Source organism: Seriola lalandi, unplaced genomic scaffold, assembly GCF_002814215.2.
Source record: "Seriola lalandi dorsalis isolate HSWRI2012SDOR001 ecotype SW California unplaced genomic scaffold, Sedor1 jcf7180002054256, whole genome shotgun sequence".
NCBI classification, from domain to species: Eukaryota; Metazoa; Chordata; class Actinopteri; order Carangiformes; family Carangidae; genus Seriola; species Seriola lalandi.
The window spans coordinates 2,379,722-2,398,560 of record NW_019524809.1 but is presented as its reverse complement, the minus strand read 5'-3'; the positions used below and the strand labels follow the sequence as shown (position 1 = coordinate 2,398,560).

The 18,839-nt window shown below is 38.3% G+C and overlaps 2 protein-coding genes across 9 annotated transcripts in view; both read right to left on the bottom strand.

Annotated features, from left to right (window-relative positions):
- Positions 1 to 758: 758 nt before the first annotated feature.
- Positions 759 to 5,818, bottom strand: atf5a (activating transcription factor 5a). The gene is made up of 4 exons (XM_023404636.2): positions 5,612 to 5,818; positions 4,391 to 4,639; positions 2,892 to 4,080; positions 759 to 2,801 (listed from the first exon to the last, which is right to left on the bottom strand). The coding sequence occupies exons 2-4, from the start codon at positions 4,530 to 4,532 to the stop codon at positions 2,615 to 2,617; spliced, it is 1,518 nt and encodes a 505-aa protein (XP_023260404.1). The 5' UTR covers positions 4,533 to 4,639; positions 5,612 to 5,818; the 3' UTR covers positions 759 to 2,614.
- A 6,194-nt stretch (positions 5,819 to 12,012) lies between these two features.
- The window catches only part of phldb1a (pleckstrin homology-like domain, family B, member 1a), a 26,950-nt gene continuing 20,123 nt past the window's right edge, over positions 12,013 to 18,839 (bottom strand). For all 8 annotated transcript variants that reach the window (XM_023404727.2, XM_023404732.2, XM_023404737.2 and 5 more), the window contains 3 exons: positions 17,434 to 17,653; positions 13,678 to 13,763; positions 12,013 to 13,005 (listed from right to left, as the gene is read on the bottom strand). In XM_023404727.2, coding sequence (XP_023260495.1) covers positions 12,865 to 13,005; positions 13,678 to 13,763; positions 17,434 to 17,653 — 447 coding nt within the window. In that variant the 3' untranslated portion in view covers positions 12,013 to 12,864. The remainder of the gene's footprint in view (positions 13,006 to 13,677; positions 13,764 to 17,433; positions 17,654 to 18,839) is intronic.

The window sequence follows — 18,839 nt, the reverse complement described above, 5'->3', positions numbered from 1 at the left end:
ACGTAACGTTCAACAAAATCCCACAGAAATATCGGTAGATTTTTAAATTAGAGAACAGATTTATATAATTCATTTAAACATTTATCATGTTGATTTACAGATATAAAAATGTATTCTATTGTTTCTTATTCGGCAATAATAATCATGAATAGTCGTTAAAAGAGCAACAAATAGGTGAGTCGATTAACTTTTGCATTAATCGTGTTTCTTTATGATCCGTGTCACAGCAGCAGGTTTTCGTTTTCAGTTAAGTTTTTTTAATATTGGTTGTATTAGGTTTTCCTCAACCGAAATGAGATTCTGAGAACGGAGGGTGTCGTGTGCTGGATGCTACAGATTTTAAAGCCTTTTGAGGCAGGTTGTGGCCAAATCCATAAAAACGGCTTGACTTCAACTGTTCATTTGAAATTGTTCATTTTGCAGCATGATCTCCATTAAATAAAAAGGACCCCCCGTTGCAGATGAGACCGATAAACGTTTTCATTCCTCTCAGTTGTCTAATGGTGTGGAAGTATCCACGCCCGCGGGGTTGGGTCCAAAAGGAGCGTTTGTCGGCGTCCATCAGGCCCAGGAGGTCTGAACTCCGCTTTGCGGACATTTTAAAAGGCAAGTACCTTTCATTCTCATTTAGACAGCAGATTGTAGCCTACTTTGTGATTGTAACACAGTAACAGACAGACTGTAATAATCGGAGCAGGCACAGATCATTTCTGATGGGTTGGCCGGCTCGGACAGAGAAAAGATCTGAAACAGCAGAGTGAGTTGATGACATTTTATTTTGAAATGAAAAAAGTTGACGACACACAAAGGAAATACGCATATATGATTAAATTAACTTGTCATTACAAATCATTGCAATGTGCTTTTAAATTTTGTTGTCATTACACATTTTTGGTTTTAACAATCGGAGTTGATAGTACACCGCAGGGGGGTCAAAAATGTGACACGAGTTTCTTGCCAAAAACTGAATATAAATAAATATCCATAAGTCACCGCTTATTTTCAAGATTGTCTTAAAATAAATATGCATAGAAAAAAATCTATCCTCAGTATAGGCATGTTCAACAGTAACTAGTGGTTTTTTTTTTTTTTATAGAATAACAACAAAAGAACTGGAAAACAAATTAGACAATATCCTCTCACACCAAAGCTAACACTGCAAAAGCCTTAACAAATAGTCTAATGAGATTTTTTTAAAGTTAATTTTCTAAAAAGAAAAGACTTACACACTCCACTCCCTGAATATACAAAAGTTCTTACAAATTAGTGCAGATCAGCCAGAGGCCTATAAAACTTATTGCCTTAACAAGCAGATTAGAGAAAGAATCCCCGATTTATTTCTGAAATCCTAAATTTGCTATTCCAGAGACAGAGAAAAGGTACATTTATGGAAAAACATGCAGAAGGAGACTGCTAGTTACTACCACTAGTTACAACATTTGTACATTTGGAAAACCAATTTTTTACATTAGGAAAAGCTGTATGTCAGTGAAATCTTTACCATGTAAAATGAAGATCAGAAGAGTATGTAATCTCCTGTAATAAATTATCGACTTGCATTTGTCGGATAAATTGCATATCCTTAACTGCAAAAGAGATTGTATAATTTGCAATGTGTAAGAGAAGAAAATTTTACAAATTGCCACAAACACAAAAAAATGCCAGTTTCCATCTTCAAAATAGTATAAATATTAAATTACTTGTCTTTTGCTCACAGAATCTATAACTGGGGCAATATTTGCAGCCACTGCTGAAAAAAGAAGGTGATTTGTCACATGTAATGCAAATCTCAGAAAACCAAATGTAAATATAGTAGACAAAGTAACATTTCTAACATCTCTATATATAGAGATCCCATGAACTACTGAATATTAGACCTAAAGTCGATCAAATGCTTTGTCAAAAAACATTTTAAAATATAAAATATTGAAATTATAAAAATGTTACATTTTTTGCAAAGGTTGACAAAAAGTTTTTTCCCCCTCTGTATGTCAGCGGTTCTTTCCGCAATTGTATAAGTCAACACATTTATATTTCAAAATATTTATAGCAATTGAAATATCATTTGCTGTTTTAGGGTGACTAGAAATTATTCTAGAAAATATTTGGTTTGAAAGATGTGTTCAAAATAAAATGATGCATTTGATACCAAGGACATATTTCATACTTCAGCAATTCAAAAGGGTGATACAGTAATTGCAAATAAAAGTTTAAAACTGAAAACAAAACATCAACTTCTATTGCTGACATCACTTCCAATGTAAGGCTATTAAAAAGATTAAACCTGCATAATGAATAACATTACTTCATAAGAAATAACCCTATTTCAATTTGTAAATTCACGCAGTGCGAGACCTATTAAAAATGATTGTCATTTAAAGCATTGCAATGCCACAGTGCAGGCTCAAGTGGATAGAGTGCGAAAGCAGTGGAAGCATTGGATAGTGTTGATTTGAAATGTAAAAAATAATTCACACATAGCAAAGCATGCATTTACCCCGCCCGCCATGAAAAAACTAAATTAAACATTCAATTCTGGACAATCTCAAAGACACAAAAAGCTCCACATTTTCCCTGTTACACCCTCTTTAAATGTACTTGCAGGAGCTTGGTGTTACCCTGTTGTGTCCTGCTTGAGCCTTTGGCTACGGGCCTTGTAAACTTCAATCAGCAGGTCTTTAACATACTGGATTTCACGTTCTACGGACTCTGCCTTGTCCCGGAGCTCCCGGTTCCTCCCTTCAAGACAATGCAACTGTTCCTCCAAAGAATCTAGCTCCGCCCTTTTTCTCTGGCGATACCTGCATTAAGCAAAAGAAAGATTCAATGAAGATTTTTACCCGTTAAATTGTGCCAAAAGTTACACTTCATCAAGCAGAAACTAAACTTGCCTGTGAGCGGCAGTTTTGTTCTGATCTCTCTTCTTCTGTTTGCGTTCACCGCCTTCAACTGGAGTGATGTCCACTTCGTATTTCACAGCAGAGTGGTCTTCCTTCAGCCTGCATGCTTGTCTGTGCCCTGAGGACTCCAAGTTCAGACTCTCCCTAGCCATTAAAAGACACTCTGGCCCCTGATCCTCAAGGAAATTACAGTGTAAATCATGCTGCCCTATTTGTAGACTCTCTGATTTGACCTGGTCATTGATGTTGCCTAAAAAGCTATGATAGGCCTCAGGCTGCGGTGTTGTTGGAAGATAACAACCTTCACTGTTCTCAGTTTTCCAAGAAACAGTGGCTTTTGTCACCTCCACACTAGTTTTGATACTGTTCAGCACCTCGCTGTTACTGGTACCTCCACTGACCTCCCTCATGCTATACATCAACAAATCTTCTTTCTTGTGTGGGACATCAAGTGATCCACCAAAGCCAAATCCTCCACCAACAAGTTTTGCACCACCAATAACATCTTGACTGAAACAACAATTTTTCTCTTCTTTGGGTAGAACGGCACATCTTCTGACCTCGACTGCGCTACCCAGACAGTAGCTTTTTCCTACCAGCTGCTCGTCTTCTACACAGCCATAATTACCTGTCAGGGTCACTGCTGAGTTACCTGAGTTGCTTCCTTTGGAATTCAACAAACTGTTATCATAGCCTTCACTGAACCTAACACCATCAGGAACTCTTTTCCTACCACACCCACTGGGGCGACTGCAGCTGTACGGGGCGTGTCTTGGAATTTTGGATCGCCCAATGGGCCCGCCACAGATACTCAGCAGGTCCAGTTCTCCGGTTGCCAGGGTAACAAGAAGTGGGCTGGATTCCGATTGGTTGGATGTAGAGTATGATGCGTATGGCAGCTGACTGAACGGCTGAGGACCCACCGGCAGTGGACCCCTGTCACATTTTCCCAGCCTCGGCCCTTTCTCTGGCACTGGTTCAGACAGGAAGTAGTCCTCTAGTTGGGCAAGTTCCTCCTGCAGCAAGGAGGTCATGACCTCCAAGTCAGAGGGCACCTGGATATCATTCTGAAGGGGTGAAGGGGGAAGGGAGGCATTGGTGGAGGAGGGAGGGGAAGGGGGGTTTGGGAGGTACGAGGAGAAATCCACTTCTTCCGTCATCCAGTCAGTGAGACCATCACCTATTGAGGAGGGTAAAAAATTGCAGTCGTTACAAGCTGTCTCGTAGAGGAAAATACTACAGCTAAAAAATAGCGTTCATGCAAATATAAAAATAAATGTCATCCAACAGTGCATGTCGCAGTTTTCTAAAAGCATGATCTAATTCATAATAATAAATGCAAAGCAATATTTTTTCAAAATAAAGTTGCAGCATATTGTATTAGACGAAGCTAGTTTATTACTTACTGTTCAAGAAGGACGAATGTGCTGCAGTGCCGAGCCCACCTGAAATGGGGAAAAATATAAAAAAGCGTACTCGCTGCAACTCACCAATTAAGTGCTGACTCTCCTCTGACACCTCCCCCCTGCACCCCTGTGATTGGCTGTGGTTAGCCTGTGGGTGAGAGAGAGCGAGGGGGTCTGCCGGGCAGACACGAAGAGTCTTCCAAACAGGAGCTGATGTTGCCATCATTTTGTCTGTTGGTGCTTTGATTCAGTCCAAGTCCAAGCATATGCTGAGAGAAAGCAGGGTCTGACAGATGGGCCACAGAGAGCAGGGCTGGGTGAGCATAATGAAACCTAGAGGGTAAACAGAAACAGCATTCAGAAAAGTGTGAAGCTGAAAAGACTGAAAAAACTTACTCAGTCGGCTGATGGAATGAGGAATATCCCTCTTGCTGCTCTCAGCAACTTTCTCAACATGACTCAGTCTGTTTTAACAAAGATGCCACATTGAAGAAATCATCTGCAAATCCTCATGTAAGGATCATGGGCTTTTGAGCAACAGACAATTAAATATCCTAAACATACACTTGCACAGCAAATACCAATGATTTAAAATAGAACTGAATATGAATTATTTCTAAAAACAACACTCAGAACTGGCAATCAGTGATACAAAGGTAAGAGCTGTCTCCTCTGGGCTTTGAACTGGCCCAAAGCAAAATGCACTTGACATCCTCAAAACACGTGGGACCTAGTGACGCCGTCAAGGGCCCAACTGTTGACAAAAGACACCAGAGTAACTACTTCGCTCAAAGTGAGAGACACCCTGATCATTAAATCGGATTAACGCAGATCACCTGCTTCCAATCGCGTGTTCCTTTTAAATGAATCACCTCTGTTTGATCACTTAAGCCGTTTAGCTTTAGTTGACAATAATGTGATATTTAAGTGAAAACATTGCAAGACATGAAACTGAAATGACAGAAATGTGATAGGCTACTTTATCTCCAGGTTACAGTAGGCTACATCGGCTGGAAATTATAAATTTATATGAAATATAGACTATATCGTCACACCATCAACAGTAACACAACAGTCTTGTATTAACCCTACCAAGTAATGTTATCAAAGCAACCAAAACAGCCCATTCACTGAAGGGAACTTCATTAAATAAGCATGGAATATTTAGGCAAATAGTCTATTTGAAGAAATGAAAGTATAAGCATATAAGGCATCTACATATAACGCACAGAACCCAGCCAAAGAACGGACCACTTGTGACTCACAAGCAGATACAACAAAGTGATAACTGTAACAATGACTTACTCCATTCTTGCAGAAAAAAATGTAGAGCACTTGGGGGTGCGTTGCAAAAGCAAAGCACGACTTATTTTCGGGTCCAACAGCTTCACGAATTTAAAAAGCCATATTTTAGCTCGGAATATCCGGGACAGCGCAAAAGAACGAGTTGTTGCTTTGTTGTGGTCGACCTGTAAACTGAGGAGCGGCTTAATTGTGAGAAAGCATCAGTTCATTCACACCTAGCAACCAACTGCGTCACCAGGACAAACCGTGCTGCTCGGTGTAGATCCCTCCGCCCCCTCCCTCCGCGTGTTGTCGAAGGACGTCCCACAAACTCACTGCTGGGCTCCTGTGTAAAAGAAGTGAGTTATTCCTTCATGCTTGTTTCTGAAGTATAATGGCATCACTTAATGTTTTACGATGAGTTGTAATTTCTTGAATTACTATTGTAATACAGTCATAGATTCTTTCAAATTCAAAAACCTTGCTCCCGGTGGATAAAAGGGAAACATGTCATTAAATGTATAGCGTACATTATCGCACACAGCGGTTACTTTTCCATAGAGAGGGGGATAATTGTACATTTTTGTGAAAACCAACGGGAAAAGATGTTTAACTCATGACCAATTCATTGTGGATGTGTCAACGGAATAGTGAGATTTAACTGGGTAGGTAAATAATAAGTGGTTCCACCTCGTTTTAGTGTTTCAGTAGTAATCCGATAGTAATCACATTACTGTAACGCGTTACACCGTGTCATTGTTTTTCTCATAGCCCATTGTTGCCAGGGGAGACGGGGCAGGACCATTAGTTTCACAGCTCGACGGGGCGTACACCGCCCTGAAAACTGACGTCCATTACCTGCTGAGAGGCTTGATTTACGTGAACACGGCTCTCAAACACACACCACTACAGTTCAGAGACTATACTGTACAACGAGGCATGGTATTGTTTTGGATGGGGACTATTTGATTCACAGCGCACTTTGTTGTTCAGTAGAAGTCTCTTGCATCTCCGTTGCATCAGTGGTCCATGCTCAGAGCGATTGGTTGCGCGTGCTCAGACTGTCGCGCTGTCATTGGTTGGATTTGGGTAGATGTGACATTTGATTGGTCAATGGTAGGCAAGGCAAAGCATCACTATGTTATCCTTTTTTTCTGCAGTGCAGACTGTGCACATGTTTCAGGTAAACAAACCGGGTGTGGAAATCAGTGCTGCATTTTTTATGTCTGAGAAAAGCTTTATAATATTTTGAGTTACAACTTAATAGTTCATTCATTTTCTTTCAAAACAGCTTGTGATAGTTAAGTCTTGAGAAAAAAAGTCTCTAAATTTCATTAATTATTATTGGCCTCAGTTTTGCAGCAGTGTGTTGATTGAAAAAATACTTAATAAAAGGAGTCTATGTTGTCATCATAGGCACAGAGTCTGGTATTATTTTTCAATTACTCTGTTGTAATTATGCCATATCATCATTCATTCTTCTTTTTTATTTTTTGATTTATTTAATCAATAGTTGTCAGCTCGTATGGATATCAACATCACAAGGGCATTGTTTGATGAAATGACTGAAATTCTTCGCTCTGTGTTGTTGACTGTTATCCTAATACACTTTGAGAATCCTTATTTTCGTAGCTAATTTAGTGAGACACAGCTGGCAGAACCAAATTAATTTACTGGTAATGACTGCCAATAAAAATTATGTGAGGAATAAAGCTTTGTTTTTTTCCTTTCAGCAAATCCAGAAGCTGAGTGAATGTGCTGTTCTCCTGTTGCTATAGTAATAGCGGACACTGCCCCCTATTTTAGACTTGTTTTCTGGTTGCTGTTGCCATGGGATTTGCATCTCTCTCTCTCTCTCTCTCTCTCTCTCTCTCTCTCTCTCTCTCTCTCTCTCTCTCTCTCTCTCTCTCTCTCTCTCTATCTATCTCTCTGTCTCTCTCTCTCTGTCTCTCTCTATCTCTATCTCTCTCTTTCTTTCTCTGTACCTACTGTTTTCCTTCCACCTCACCTCTGTTTCTGCACCCCTCCCTGCCCAACAATTCCATCCTCTCATTTGCTGAGTTGCATGTCTGTGACATTATCATTTTGCCAAAACCAATAGGCTTCTTTCCAGTTCTGCTGAATTTGCATATTGATGGGACACTAGCGGCTAGCCTCTAATAAATTTGTCCACTGTGCAACATGTCTCTGTATTGACTGAAAGTCAGGAAACATCTAACTTGAATTGATTTCATATAATCACATTATCCAGAGTAACTATAGAGGAGTTGTTTCCATGCAGGAGAAACATCTCCTTTGAATAGAGTTAATCTACAGAAACTCAGTATCTGTAGATTACAGTGAATTTCTGTGTTTTGTGCAGGCCTCTAATATACTCATGTCCATCTGTGTTAAACTGAGTCATTTAAAGGGACAGCCCTGTCACAGAGGGGCTATTCAGCAAATTGCCCACTGTGTGATAGCAATCACATGAGTGGAGCTTTTAGAGATTTGTAGAAAGACTACCTGATGCAATCCAGATAAATGTGGTCGTAATGGAGACCAGATTGAAACAGTAGTAGCTGGTGAAGTTGCAGGGTCTCCCAGGAAATCGCTGACTGCTCTCTCTGTCTGTATTAATTGGTCCACTGAGGGCTTCCTGTTTGCGCATCATGAGAAAAGTCCAAGGTGCTGCTTGTGACACTACTGCTGCATTTCCCCATTGTCCCCGCTACTGAGTACAATTTCCTTTATCATCATGTAGGAAACGATGTAAAATGAGTCAATTACACAGCAAAATGCCAGCAATTCTCCTTCTTTCTTTAGATAATCCAATGGGTTTAGTTTCTCACTGCAAAATCAAGATAATCTAAATTTTCCAAGTTGTTGAAACAACACAACGAAACTTAACTGGTGAATTAAGTGAAGGACGTTAGATGACATAAACAACTTTGGATAAAACTGAGCTTCAAATATATTTGAGGTGTTTATTATCACTTTTCTTCAACAAAACAAGGCTGTCCATCAAATGATACCCAAATTCATTGTCTGAATATTGTGTATAAGCCGAGAAGTCAGAAAAGTCAATGCTGCATGCCAAGTGCACGTATGGCACGTTAGTAAGGGTTACACCATCATTTCATCATCATCTCCCTCAGAATTTATTGTCCTCAACTTTTGCCCCTCTTTGAACATATGAAGAAAACATGGAATTCAGTTACAACTTGTGAATGGAAACCTCTCAGAGGGGATTTGTGGATGTTTTTGTGTGTGTTCAGCTTACAAATCATTCTCATTTGTTTCTTTTTGGCATGAAAAGTATTAATCAAGTCTTGAAAAAGTGACAAACATAATATGATTTTTCATTCATGAGTGTTTTAACCAGGTTAACTTCATTTGCATGGAGCCATGACTGATCTGTATCAGTCAGTCACATGGTTTTGTTTATTTACTATTCCTCAAGGACTTCATGGTAAATTAGAGGTGTTTGATGTAAAGGACTACAGCGTCTGTTTTGTCATCCTTTGGGATGTCACAGCTTTTAGGAGATCACCTCTAACTAGCTCTAACTCCTACAGGCATCTTGAATGGAGGCGTGCATCACACACAAAGCATAGTCTGTACTGACCTGGTATGATAAAGTTAAAACCCATACTGTATACTTACTTTAATATCAGCAGTAGATTGAGACATATTGTGGATAGAAAATTAAGTCAAATTTTAAAACTTATGTAAGAAAAAGGTCATAGAATTTGCAGAAATTGCAGATGAAACAACGTTATCATTAACAACAGAATAACCAGGGTTATCTGGAAAATGATAATTTTGCGATGCAGATTTTTACTCAGATTTACTGTTCGTGACTCACTTGTGCTTTGTACCTTTTTAGCTCTTTAAGCAAACATGGCAAACAAGTCCCTCATGGTTCCTCGGTGTCATTCGCAGCACTCAGGCTGTGTCATGCTGCTCTGCAGAGCCATTTAAACCCCAGAGGCTCAGCGTCTCTCACCTTGGAGCTTTATACGTGTTCATTTAGGCCATATACCTCATACTCATAACACACTTTACACAATACACTCATCAGAACTTAACTTAACTGTCACTTGACTTTATTTTATGTTTAGTGAACTTTAAATTGTAGATTAAATTACATATAAATTTATATATACCTGTATATATGAAATTAAATTAAATCTAATTCATCTTTTAAGAAAGGCAATTTTAAACATTTCTATTCCTCACCATTCCATTGCTCTAAATCTAACTACATCACTGAACTTACAAGCACAAACTAATTTACTGAGGGCAAAGGTCAAGGCCATCGTACCCCAGCAATGGGTCCCAGAATGATTATATAGCGGGCACGATATTTTGAAAAAGAGCTAGAGAATAACTAGTCTTTTTCTAATACATTTACTTTGTTTTATATGAATTGTGTAAGTATATTAAGAGTTTGAAAATATTTCACTATCTAAGAATTGGGTGGGTAGTAGTGGGGCTGAATACATACAATAAGATACTCCAAGTTTTCACGCTAAGATGAAATTGGAAAGCACTTCACTTTCATGGCTGGTAGTCAATGAAATAAAAAGAATAATATCCCACACTTGGGTGCAGCTGTGGTATTTACAATCTATGTTTTTGTTGGCCTCATTAGGTCAACGCTGGCACTTTTCCCCTCTGGATATTTTTCAGATATTATTGTTGTGCTTGCCACGAAAACCCAAAAACATGTTTCTTTTATTGCAATTTAATGATCTGTATATCATGTACCCTATTTTAAATTAATGACTGTCATTTTACATTCCCTTCAAAGAGGCTGAAGATGATCTGTTCAAAGCGGTACACATTAAGAGTGGAACGTTCACTGGTGTATCAGATGCATTTAGATTCGTTTAGATGCTTTCATCTGCTATGTCTGAATGCGTACGTGTTTCTGTGTGTGTGTCTCTCTCTCTCTCTGTATGTGTGTGTGTGTGTGTGTGTGTGGGCATGTTCAGGGTTGGGCAGAAGATTTTTCTCTTTAATCTGCTAAATTACTCTGAACTCACATGTGGATATGAGAACTTAAAAATTACAAATGTCTGTGGTGAAATGTAGTGAAGGATGTGGGAGTGGAAGTGTTTGACAGGTGACGCTATGAACTCGCCCTCTGAGCAGAGAGATATCTCCATTTCATCAGAATGTTTGAGGTTGTTTTCAGACAAGGTTAATATCTCCCATTAATACTGACAAAATAATGTGAGACCTTTACTAATTCACAGCCTCACTATCTTACTTGTGTTCTAAAGGCCTTGGGAAAAGGCCAGTCTGCATGTGTGAAAGTGAGGAGAGATCACACTTGGCTCATTAATATTTCACCAACAATAAGGCTGGGTGTCACTCATGCTCATCACTGCGGTAATGAGCTCACCATGCTCTCTTAAAGATCTGTTTATTATTCAGGCGGGTGCACTTCAGTCTCAAAGATACTGAATAGCACGATATGTGAAAATCTCTCTCAAGGTCAGAGAAAATGCAGATGTTGTGAACGCTGTCAATGAAGCTGCAGTTAAACATAGCTCTCATCAGTGGCTGAGTTTTAAGTAGGATCCTTTACCTGAATTGGATGTTGATTTTAATACATACCATTAAACATGATATTGGTTTTTTAACTTCAAAACCAGGGAATTAAAGATGAACGTTTCAAGTGCTGAATCTAATTGGTACCTGTCAGGAGCAAGGTGCTTTTGGGTGATTAACTTTGCATCTGTGAAATATTCAAGGGATCCCTGCAGTAAATTAATCACACAGCGCAGTCACACATTACTATCTATCTGCACAAGCGCCTCTCCATTACTGGTTTGAACCAAGGGCATAAGAAGAGAAATACAGTGAATATATTCTTATCGAGGAATTCATGCAAGAACTTGTTTATGGAAACTTTTTGTTAGACATCTTCTCCATGAGATTTTTTTTTACGCATGATGTCAAATTTCTCGATGTTGAATCATGCATGTTAAGTTGCATGTAATTTCACTTCATGTTTTTCTATTTTTATGTGGCCTACCTAGTTGAGGGCAAGCCATATAATTAAGTACGCTGAGCCAGAAATACACTCACTATATGAGGTATGCCTTCAGTTTTCTATCTCTCAGGTTTCTTTTGGAACAACTTCTGTAGATAATGAGAATTAAGAGCCAATTAACTAATTAAACCACCTGAATCCTTTTATGTAAATAGAGAAGTTGTAGCGTCTTAAAGGGAACACCTATTGTGTGCTCTCAATTGAATATGAATTCTACTAGCTCATTAGGGCGTATGAGGTTATTTAAAGAAAGCTGGTAATTAAGGACTTCTTTGTGAGAAACACTAATTAATGAAGGAAGAACCAGTTTGTAACTGAATGTGTTCAGTTTAGCCAATTTGTCAGCAACAAATCAGTTTATCAGGCAAACAAACCATCAGATGCATCATATATTTTTATTTATTAGATATACACTGTAGTTTTACAATATCATTATAGGACTATCATTTACGAATTTTGTTTAAATGCTAATAAAAGGTTTTCTTTGATATATTTATGTAAAATACAGACACATTAATGCTGTGTTATTTAGCTGAAGTGATATTAAAATTTGTGTTGTAAAAATCTGAAAAAAAAAACATTACATAATGTATTTGGCAACAATACTGTGTAATATATGACTCTTTTAAAATATTTTAGAATATTTTCTACTAAAATTCATTTACTTCTTAGTGTTTTGAAATATTAAAAGATTCTTTTTTTAAATCTGAGAAAGGTTAACAAACTCAAGGGAAAGTACAAATGTATCAAAAGGGAAAAAAGGCATCAGTTAGAGTGATAACACTGCATGCATAGTTCGGCATCAGAGGTGTAAACAGTTTGAGCTTATATGAAGCAAGAAATCTTCAAAATGTTCCTCCTGAAACCTCAAAAATTATATTGTAATTATTGACAATACATTTTGGTAACAGAATGTGTTTGATTTAGTTCTGTCTCTATAAAGCTCCCTTCATACATCCAATGGCAAGTTGCTCAAACTATTTTCCTTCTTAAATACAACTCATAATTTCTTTCAAAAAAGCACCACCGACTAAGCCCTCATTTGTTCGAAGGCATCAGGCTCAGAGAGCACCAGATTATTCATCTCCTCAGATGTCCATCCGTTACACATCATCAGGCCGCATATCATCGATGTCAGCTCCAGCAGGAAGCAGCTCAGGTTGGCTCGCAGGTGTCTGGGTGCTCGCTCAGTCCCCGTCATCCTCCAAATCTGTCACCCAGTGGTCCCTCAGCTCATGAACTGAGTGTAGCCCTCGGCACCTGTTACTATGACATCCATCCAGATCCTCATGGCCTCCGGGGACGGGGCCACCATGTAGTAGAGCCGGTCGTGGGTTTTCACACAAAAGGTCAAAGACGGGTTGGGGCTCTGGAAGATCGTGGGGAGAGAGGGAGACTTCTTAGACCAAAGACAGCAATACGCACCTGTTGCATCCTTTTCCTCAAAGACATTTGTCAGAACAACAAAATATATTATACTGTAAACTACCAGTTAAAGCATAATTTGGTCCAATAGTCTGTTTCAAATAGGATCTTCTGTAGCCTGTAACACCTTACACTTTTGTAAATTGAGGTAATCCATTCATTGAAGTTAACAAATATCAAAAACAACTTAATCCAGTCTAATATGGATCCTTTCTGTGTCTCTAACGATATTTCACAATTTAAAACATCCCTGTTTTTATGTACCACAGACACAATTTCAAGCATGTCAAATGAATTGTGACTATAGAAATGTAGTTCTATTCTAAAATGAATATTTCTACCATTTTGATAAAAAACAAGTTAAACATGTTGTTAAGATAAAGTTTAATATAGGCAATTGTTCAACTTTCATTTATAAATGATGGTTTTGAGTACAGAGTCATTTGTGATTTTAAAATACTGAAAACATTTTTCCCAATTTGAATAAATATGAATGAATATAATCCTTCAGATTTAAATCCAATAAATCTCCTGCTAAATTTAAAAGTGGTAGGCATCCATGCAAAGCATTATAAAATAATCAATGAATTGTAAGTAATGAATAAAGAGTGTTTACCTTGGTGGCACTGCGTAGGTGATCATAATAAACCTCTTCAATCGCCTGAAAGTAAATGAGTCCTTTCAGCTTGGTCTCATGCTTGTCTGAGAGCAGAAAAAGAAAAAAAATATTAAGATACATTACATTACGTCTTGTACTGATGCAAGACCTCTGCCAGTCCGAGCTGCAGACAGTACAACCAGCCAGTGATGTGGGGACACATTTCATGTTTGTTTTTGGTCAAGTAATAGTAGACTGATTGTCAGTCTTCCTCTTTAAAAAGACAAGTATTTATCATTGTTTTTGGCCCAAGGATCTCACAGTAGTTATTAAATATATTTTATATGCAAAAATTCTGTCTCAAAAATTCCTCTATTTCAAGAACATTTTAGACATTTTAATGGCAACCAGAAATAATCTCTCACCCAACAGATGACGAGAAATCCAATGATTGAGACAACATCTTAAAATGTACAAAATAAACTTATATCTAGAACATGAATATGTCAAAAAAGAAATGAAAACTAGACACAAAAATTATTTTTGTTTTAAGGTGTGACTCTGAATAGGTAGGAAAAGCATATAGTGGGAAGAATATGTTTATGGGTTTCCTGCTGGAACAACTGCTCACGTCAAACAGTGCACATAGAAAATGCAAACCCCTGCCTAATAAATAAAGAGCTGTGTAATGTCTGGTAATTTATCCAGATTATAAAACTGATATGTACAGAAACTACTCAAATGTGACTTTGTTAAATGTGATGTTTTCAAGGAAGTGCTGAGATGACAGCAAGTTCATTATATTGGCATCACTTTAAAATCCTCATCAGAACTCATCTTCGTGTAGACATGTGATTCCCATCACACTTTTTAACTTTTATGATCAAACTAGGCACTTTTACTTTGGGACAGTTTTTTCCCGCCTTTTTTATTAATAATTACTTGACTAAATACAATTCAATGAGCCCAAAATTGCCCTGGGGACAGAGCAATTCAATAGTTAATAGCAGATATATTTGAATGGATGAGGATTATTTGTTCTATTGTAATTTGCTTAGGAATTTTGCATCTTTTATCTAATGTTATCAAAAAATTATTGTTTTTCTTAAAATAATTTCCCCAAAAAATAGCAGTAGTGGTAATAAATAGTTGGAGTGGAACAATAACTGAAATTTAGAGAAGAGCGGAGAAAGGTGTTAACTCTTTTTCCCAGCAACACATAATCCATGAATAGGTATGAGCAGCACTGTATCAGAGTAAAAGTTAATTAAAAGTGGAGTCTATTTCAAGCTATGCCTGAAGTCTTTACCATCCTATTAATTTGACTTGTTTTCTACACTCGTACTTTCTGGATTGTCTCTGTGTTTTTTTTCCCTGCCGGCGAGGTTGAGATCTTTTGTAAATCTTAAAAAGAAATGTCTCTTTTGAATATAAGATTTGATCTTCCAGTTCAACGTTTCCCTTAAAGCAGGTCAGAGCTTCTGTCCAGTCCTCAGGAGTTTTGTTCTCTATTCACAGCATACCTTCAACCACTTTAAAATCACTCGATACTGAAGAGTTTGGTAGTTATGTTTCAGTGAAATCTGCAGATGGAGCTCATCGGACGCAGTCACTGGACTTAAGGGGTTTTTCTAGTTTGGGGCTAAACTATAGGAATTCAAATGTGAAGGAGACTTTCTCTCGTCTAAGATCAATTTTCTTCAAATAAAATGTGTTTAAAAGAGTTTCTGGATTCCAGTCTTGTTCAAATAAACAATGGTCTTTTCTTTTTCTCTTCCGTGCATGCTGGAGTGCCTGGCTTAGAAACAAACATCCAGCAACAATTAAAAGCAGTCTTTTGAAATACGTCCGACACTTTCTCCTGCTCTCCCTTTTCCATAAGTCAAATCTGCTTAGTAATGAGATAAATGTTTTTGAAATGTGAGTTTCGTTTTATTAGTCACGAACAAGCCAGGAGCTAGCCTCCTCCCCAAGAAAAACACATCTAGAGAAAGCATTGCATCTTATTTCATCACCATCATCACCATCATCTTCGTCAGGAGTGAGGGGGTGAAAAGGCTAGGCAAGTGAGTGGAGAGAGAGGAGCAAAGGGAACAGGGGCGTCAGTAATGAAAATACACTTGGATTGTATTTTGAACTTGATTGTAAAATAATATCTCAAAACACGCTCCTGAATTATTAAGAAAACTAACTGTTCTCATTTGAAATGGAGGGGACGGTCTGACAGACGAGAATTACCAACTGACACACAACAAGGCGGAAAATTCCACTTTGTGCAGCTTTAATTAGTGTTTGGTTCCTGGTAATAAACGCTGGCTGGGACAGACACAGCAAAGACAGTGAAGGGCACATTCCCCAGAGGAGCCTCAGCTCTGCTGTCAGGTGAACCAAATAAGCCAGGTCTCAGCCTGGTGTGTACAGCCGGGAAATAATACATATGAGTGGATTGTTATGTGAGAAAATTGGTTAGATCTCATTAAAATGAAGCCGTTTCTGTAAACATTGTGAATTTAACAAGCCAGTCCAAGCAGAACTTGAACGTTCCTTTATCGAGAATCTAAAAAAGTTAATTAAAGTGATGCCATTCGTGTGAAGTCCTGTTGGTGCAGAGTAGTATTTAACATAGGGTGTGACTTTTAGACCTCAAGGGGCATGAGGGAGGGAGGAGGGAAGGGTGTGTTTTTTTACTTAAGCTGCTCTTCATGTGGTATTTGCAAATTCGCAGATTTTGAAATGCACTTTAATAGACAGTCTCAACATATAACACAACTTTTCTGGACGGATCTTACAAGATCATGAGAGTTCTGGTATGTACTGTATGTAGTGATGTGTTATAGTAAACAGGGTCAACAAATTAATAACACCATTAAATCCAGTAGGGATATTCTCAGGATCCCATGTTTAGAAAAGTCTTTTCCAAACCAAAATATTCCACAGCCGTGCCCAAGGATTTCTCAGACTTAAGGATACTTACAAAACATAGGGAAAAAAAAAACCCATTCATTTTAACAACACGTGCCCCACCTGTCCGTCTGGAGACAACAAATCACTCTCACTCACTCACTTTGCTGAACATCCTGAGTGTAATGACAGTCTTCAGAAGGTAGAGGAAATAGAGTGTGTTAAACAGTCTATCAGAGCAGGTGACGAACTAAAGAACAGCTTCAGATAGAAACCTGTTGGCTTTTTAAATTTGATGCCTTAAAATATCCAGGTTTGAATGAGGAAATAGATTATGAATCTTTTTAATCAACAATGAAAAAATGAAAATGAATTTTACCCACTGATGGCACAGCATCATTCTGATTGATATAATTCATATGATCATTATTTCTATTTTATTTTTAGGATATGAATATTTTGATGTTTCTATGTGATCTATTTAGAGTAGCAGGTGTAATCATTCTGGTTTTATTTCCGCCCTGATGAAGATCCTGTGAGGTTGAAACCAGCAGGTGTTATAGCTGCTTAATTTCTCCTCACCGGGTACAGTGACACATCACCAAATAAATAGGATATTTTAGTTCAATGCTAATAACTGAGGCACCAGATCACAGGATAGCTTAGTTTTAAAAGTTCCCTATACAAGTTCTGTGAATGAACTGCAACTTAGTTAATTAGTGTCTGTGTTGTGACTGAATCAATCACTCAATCAGGTGTCTCTTGTGAAAGAGATCTTGAAATCAGTGTGAGCTCAACTAACAAATTAGTCATAAAATCTAAGCAAATACACCCTCATTTCATAGATGAAATGTCATTATACAGTATCCTCACCCACGTAATAACAGAAGTTTCTCTTGAGACGGTCAAAAACGAACCAGCGTTTCTTCCACGATTTGATTTTGCCACCCATTTTCACCAGGTGGCCCTTGCACATCTTCTCTGTGAGGATGACGTAGGGGCAGGTATCTATGCTGTGGCCGGACGACTCCACGTGTGCACGTAGATCAAACTCCTCCTTACGGTTGGGCAGGTAGCGCGTCATTGGACGGGCCTGTGAAGAAAATGTTTCATACTGCTTTAAATGTGCCTACCAAATAGAGTGAGATGAGGGAGTGATTAGCAAGAACTGATTTAAAGTATTTTGGGGCAAGTCAGGTCCCAAGACTTCAGAACCAAATGAGAAGTCAAGATGGGGTTTCAGACCATTTACAATAAATGGCACAGTACAATAGAGTCCTGCCTGACATTGTTGAGGATCTATTCATCATTCATCATTCAAGTTGTGAAAATGTGTCAAACCCTGAGACTTCTGAAATCTCATGTCCTCATTTTTGTGACTTCCACCTGCTTTAACAGATATTTCGGCCACTTGGTGTAGTACTGACGCATCATCATCTTTGAAGCTGATGGCTGAACATGAACTTGATGGCAAACAGTTTCCTATTTACACACCCAGCAGATACAGAGCAACATCAGCATTCATTTGGAGTCATGTATCTGGCCACCAGATTAATAAGTCCAATATTCACTCTAGTTTAGCGCTTTGAGGGTGTCCATCAACTCCTGAGGAAAATATCTATCTCTTTCGCAGCTTTATACTTCACTATATGTTCACCAGCTTGCCTCCGATTTTGCTGTAAGGCATTAGGTGCTCCTGTACAGTGGGCTTATCATCATAAAATTTTCTTGCTAAAAACAGCTGCCTGCTGCATTTGAAAATGGCGCTTGAGGCCTGTAAAACCAAAACAATGAGCTGAAAGACACTAAAAAGCTCTACTAGTCTAACAGTCTCATCACTATGAGCAACAGCTTTCACATTAGACGTAGTCATTTGATCTATTGTTGATATAAAAGTCTGAATAAGCTGAGCTAGGTGAATTCGTATTTCAGCATATTTGTTTACTTGTATTCATACAACAGAAGCTGGTGATTAAACACAATCAGACAAGATTAAAGCTTGAATTATGTGTATATTATATTGTTCTTTTATTCCCTCCATCCCCATCCATTTTACTGTCTGTTCTCTCTTCCCTCCCCTCCATTCTCTCCCCCTTTATCTCCCTTCCCTGACAACCTTTGATCTTCCCATATACCCAGCCTCTCTTTAGTGTCTCGCCTCTCATCCTCTCCCCCAAGTCTCCTTCCCTCCCTCACATCCCCTCCCCTGAACACTACCCTGTTAGGCTACAACAGGTAAATCTCAACAAAAGCTAACAAATCCTAAATGCCTGTGCTGC

Excerpts from the sequence above, each read along its gene's own strand:
- atf5a (XM_023404636.2), bottom strand. The coding sequence starts at position 4,532 with ATGATGGCAACATCAGCTCCTGTTTGGAAGACTCTTCGTGTCTGCCCG. Across the intron at positions 4,081-4,390 it reads GGAGAGTCAGCACTTAATTG|GTGATGGTCTCACTGACTGG; the intron begins GTGAGTTGCAGC and ends CCTCCTCAATAG. Across the intron at positions 2,802-2,891 it reads AACAAAACTGCCGCTCACAG|GTATCGCCAGAGAAAAAGGG; the intron begins GCAAGTTTAGTT and ends TGCTTAATGCAG.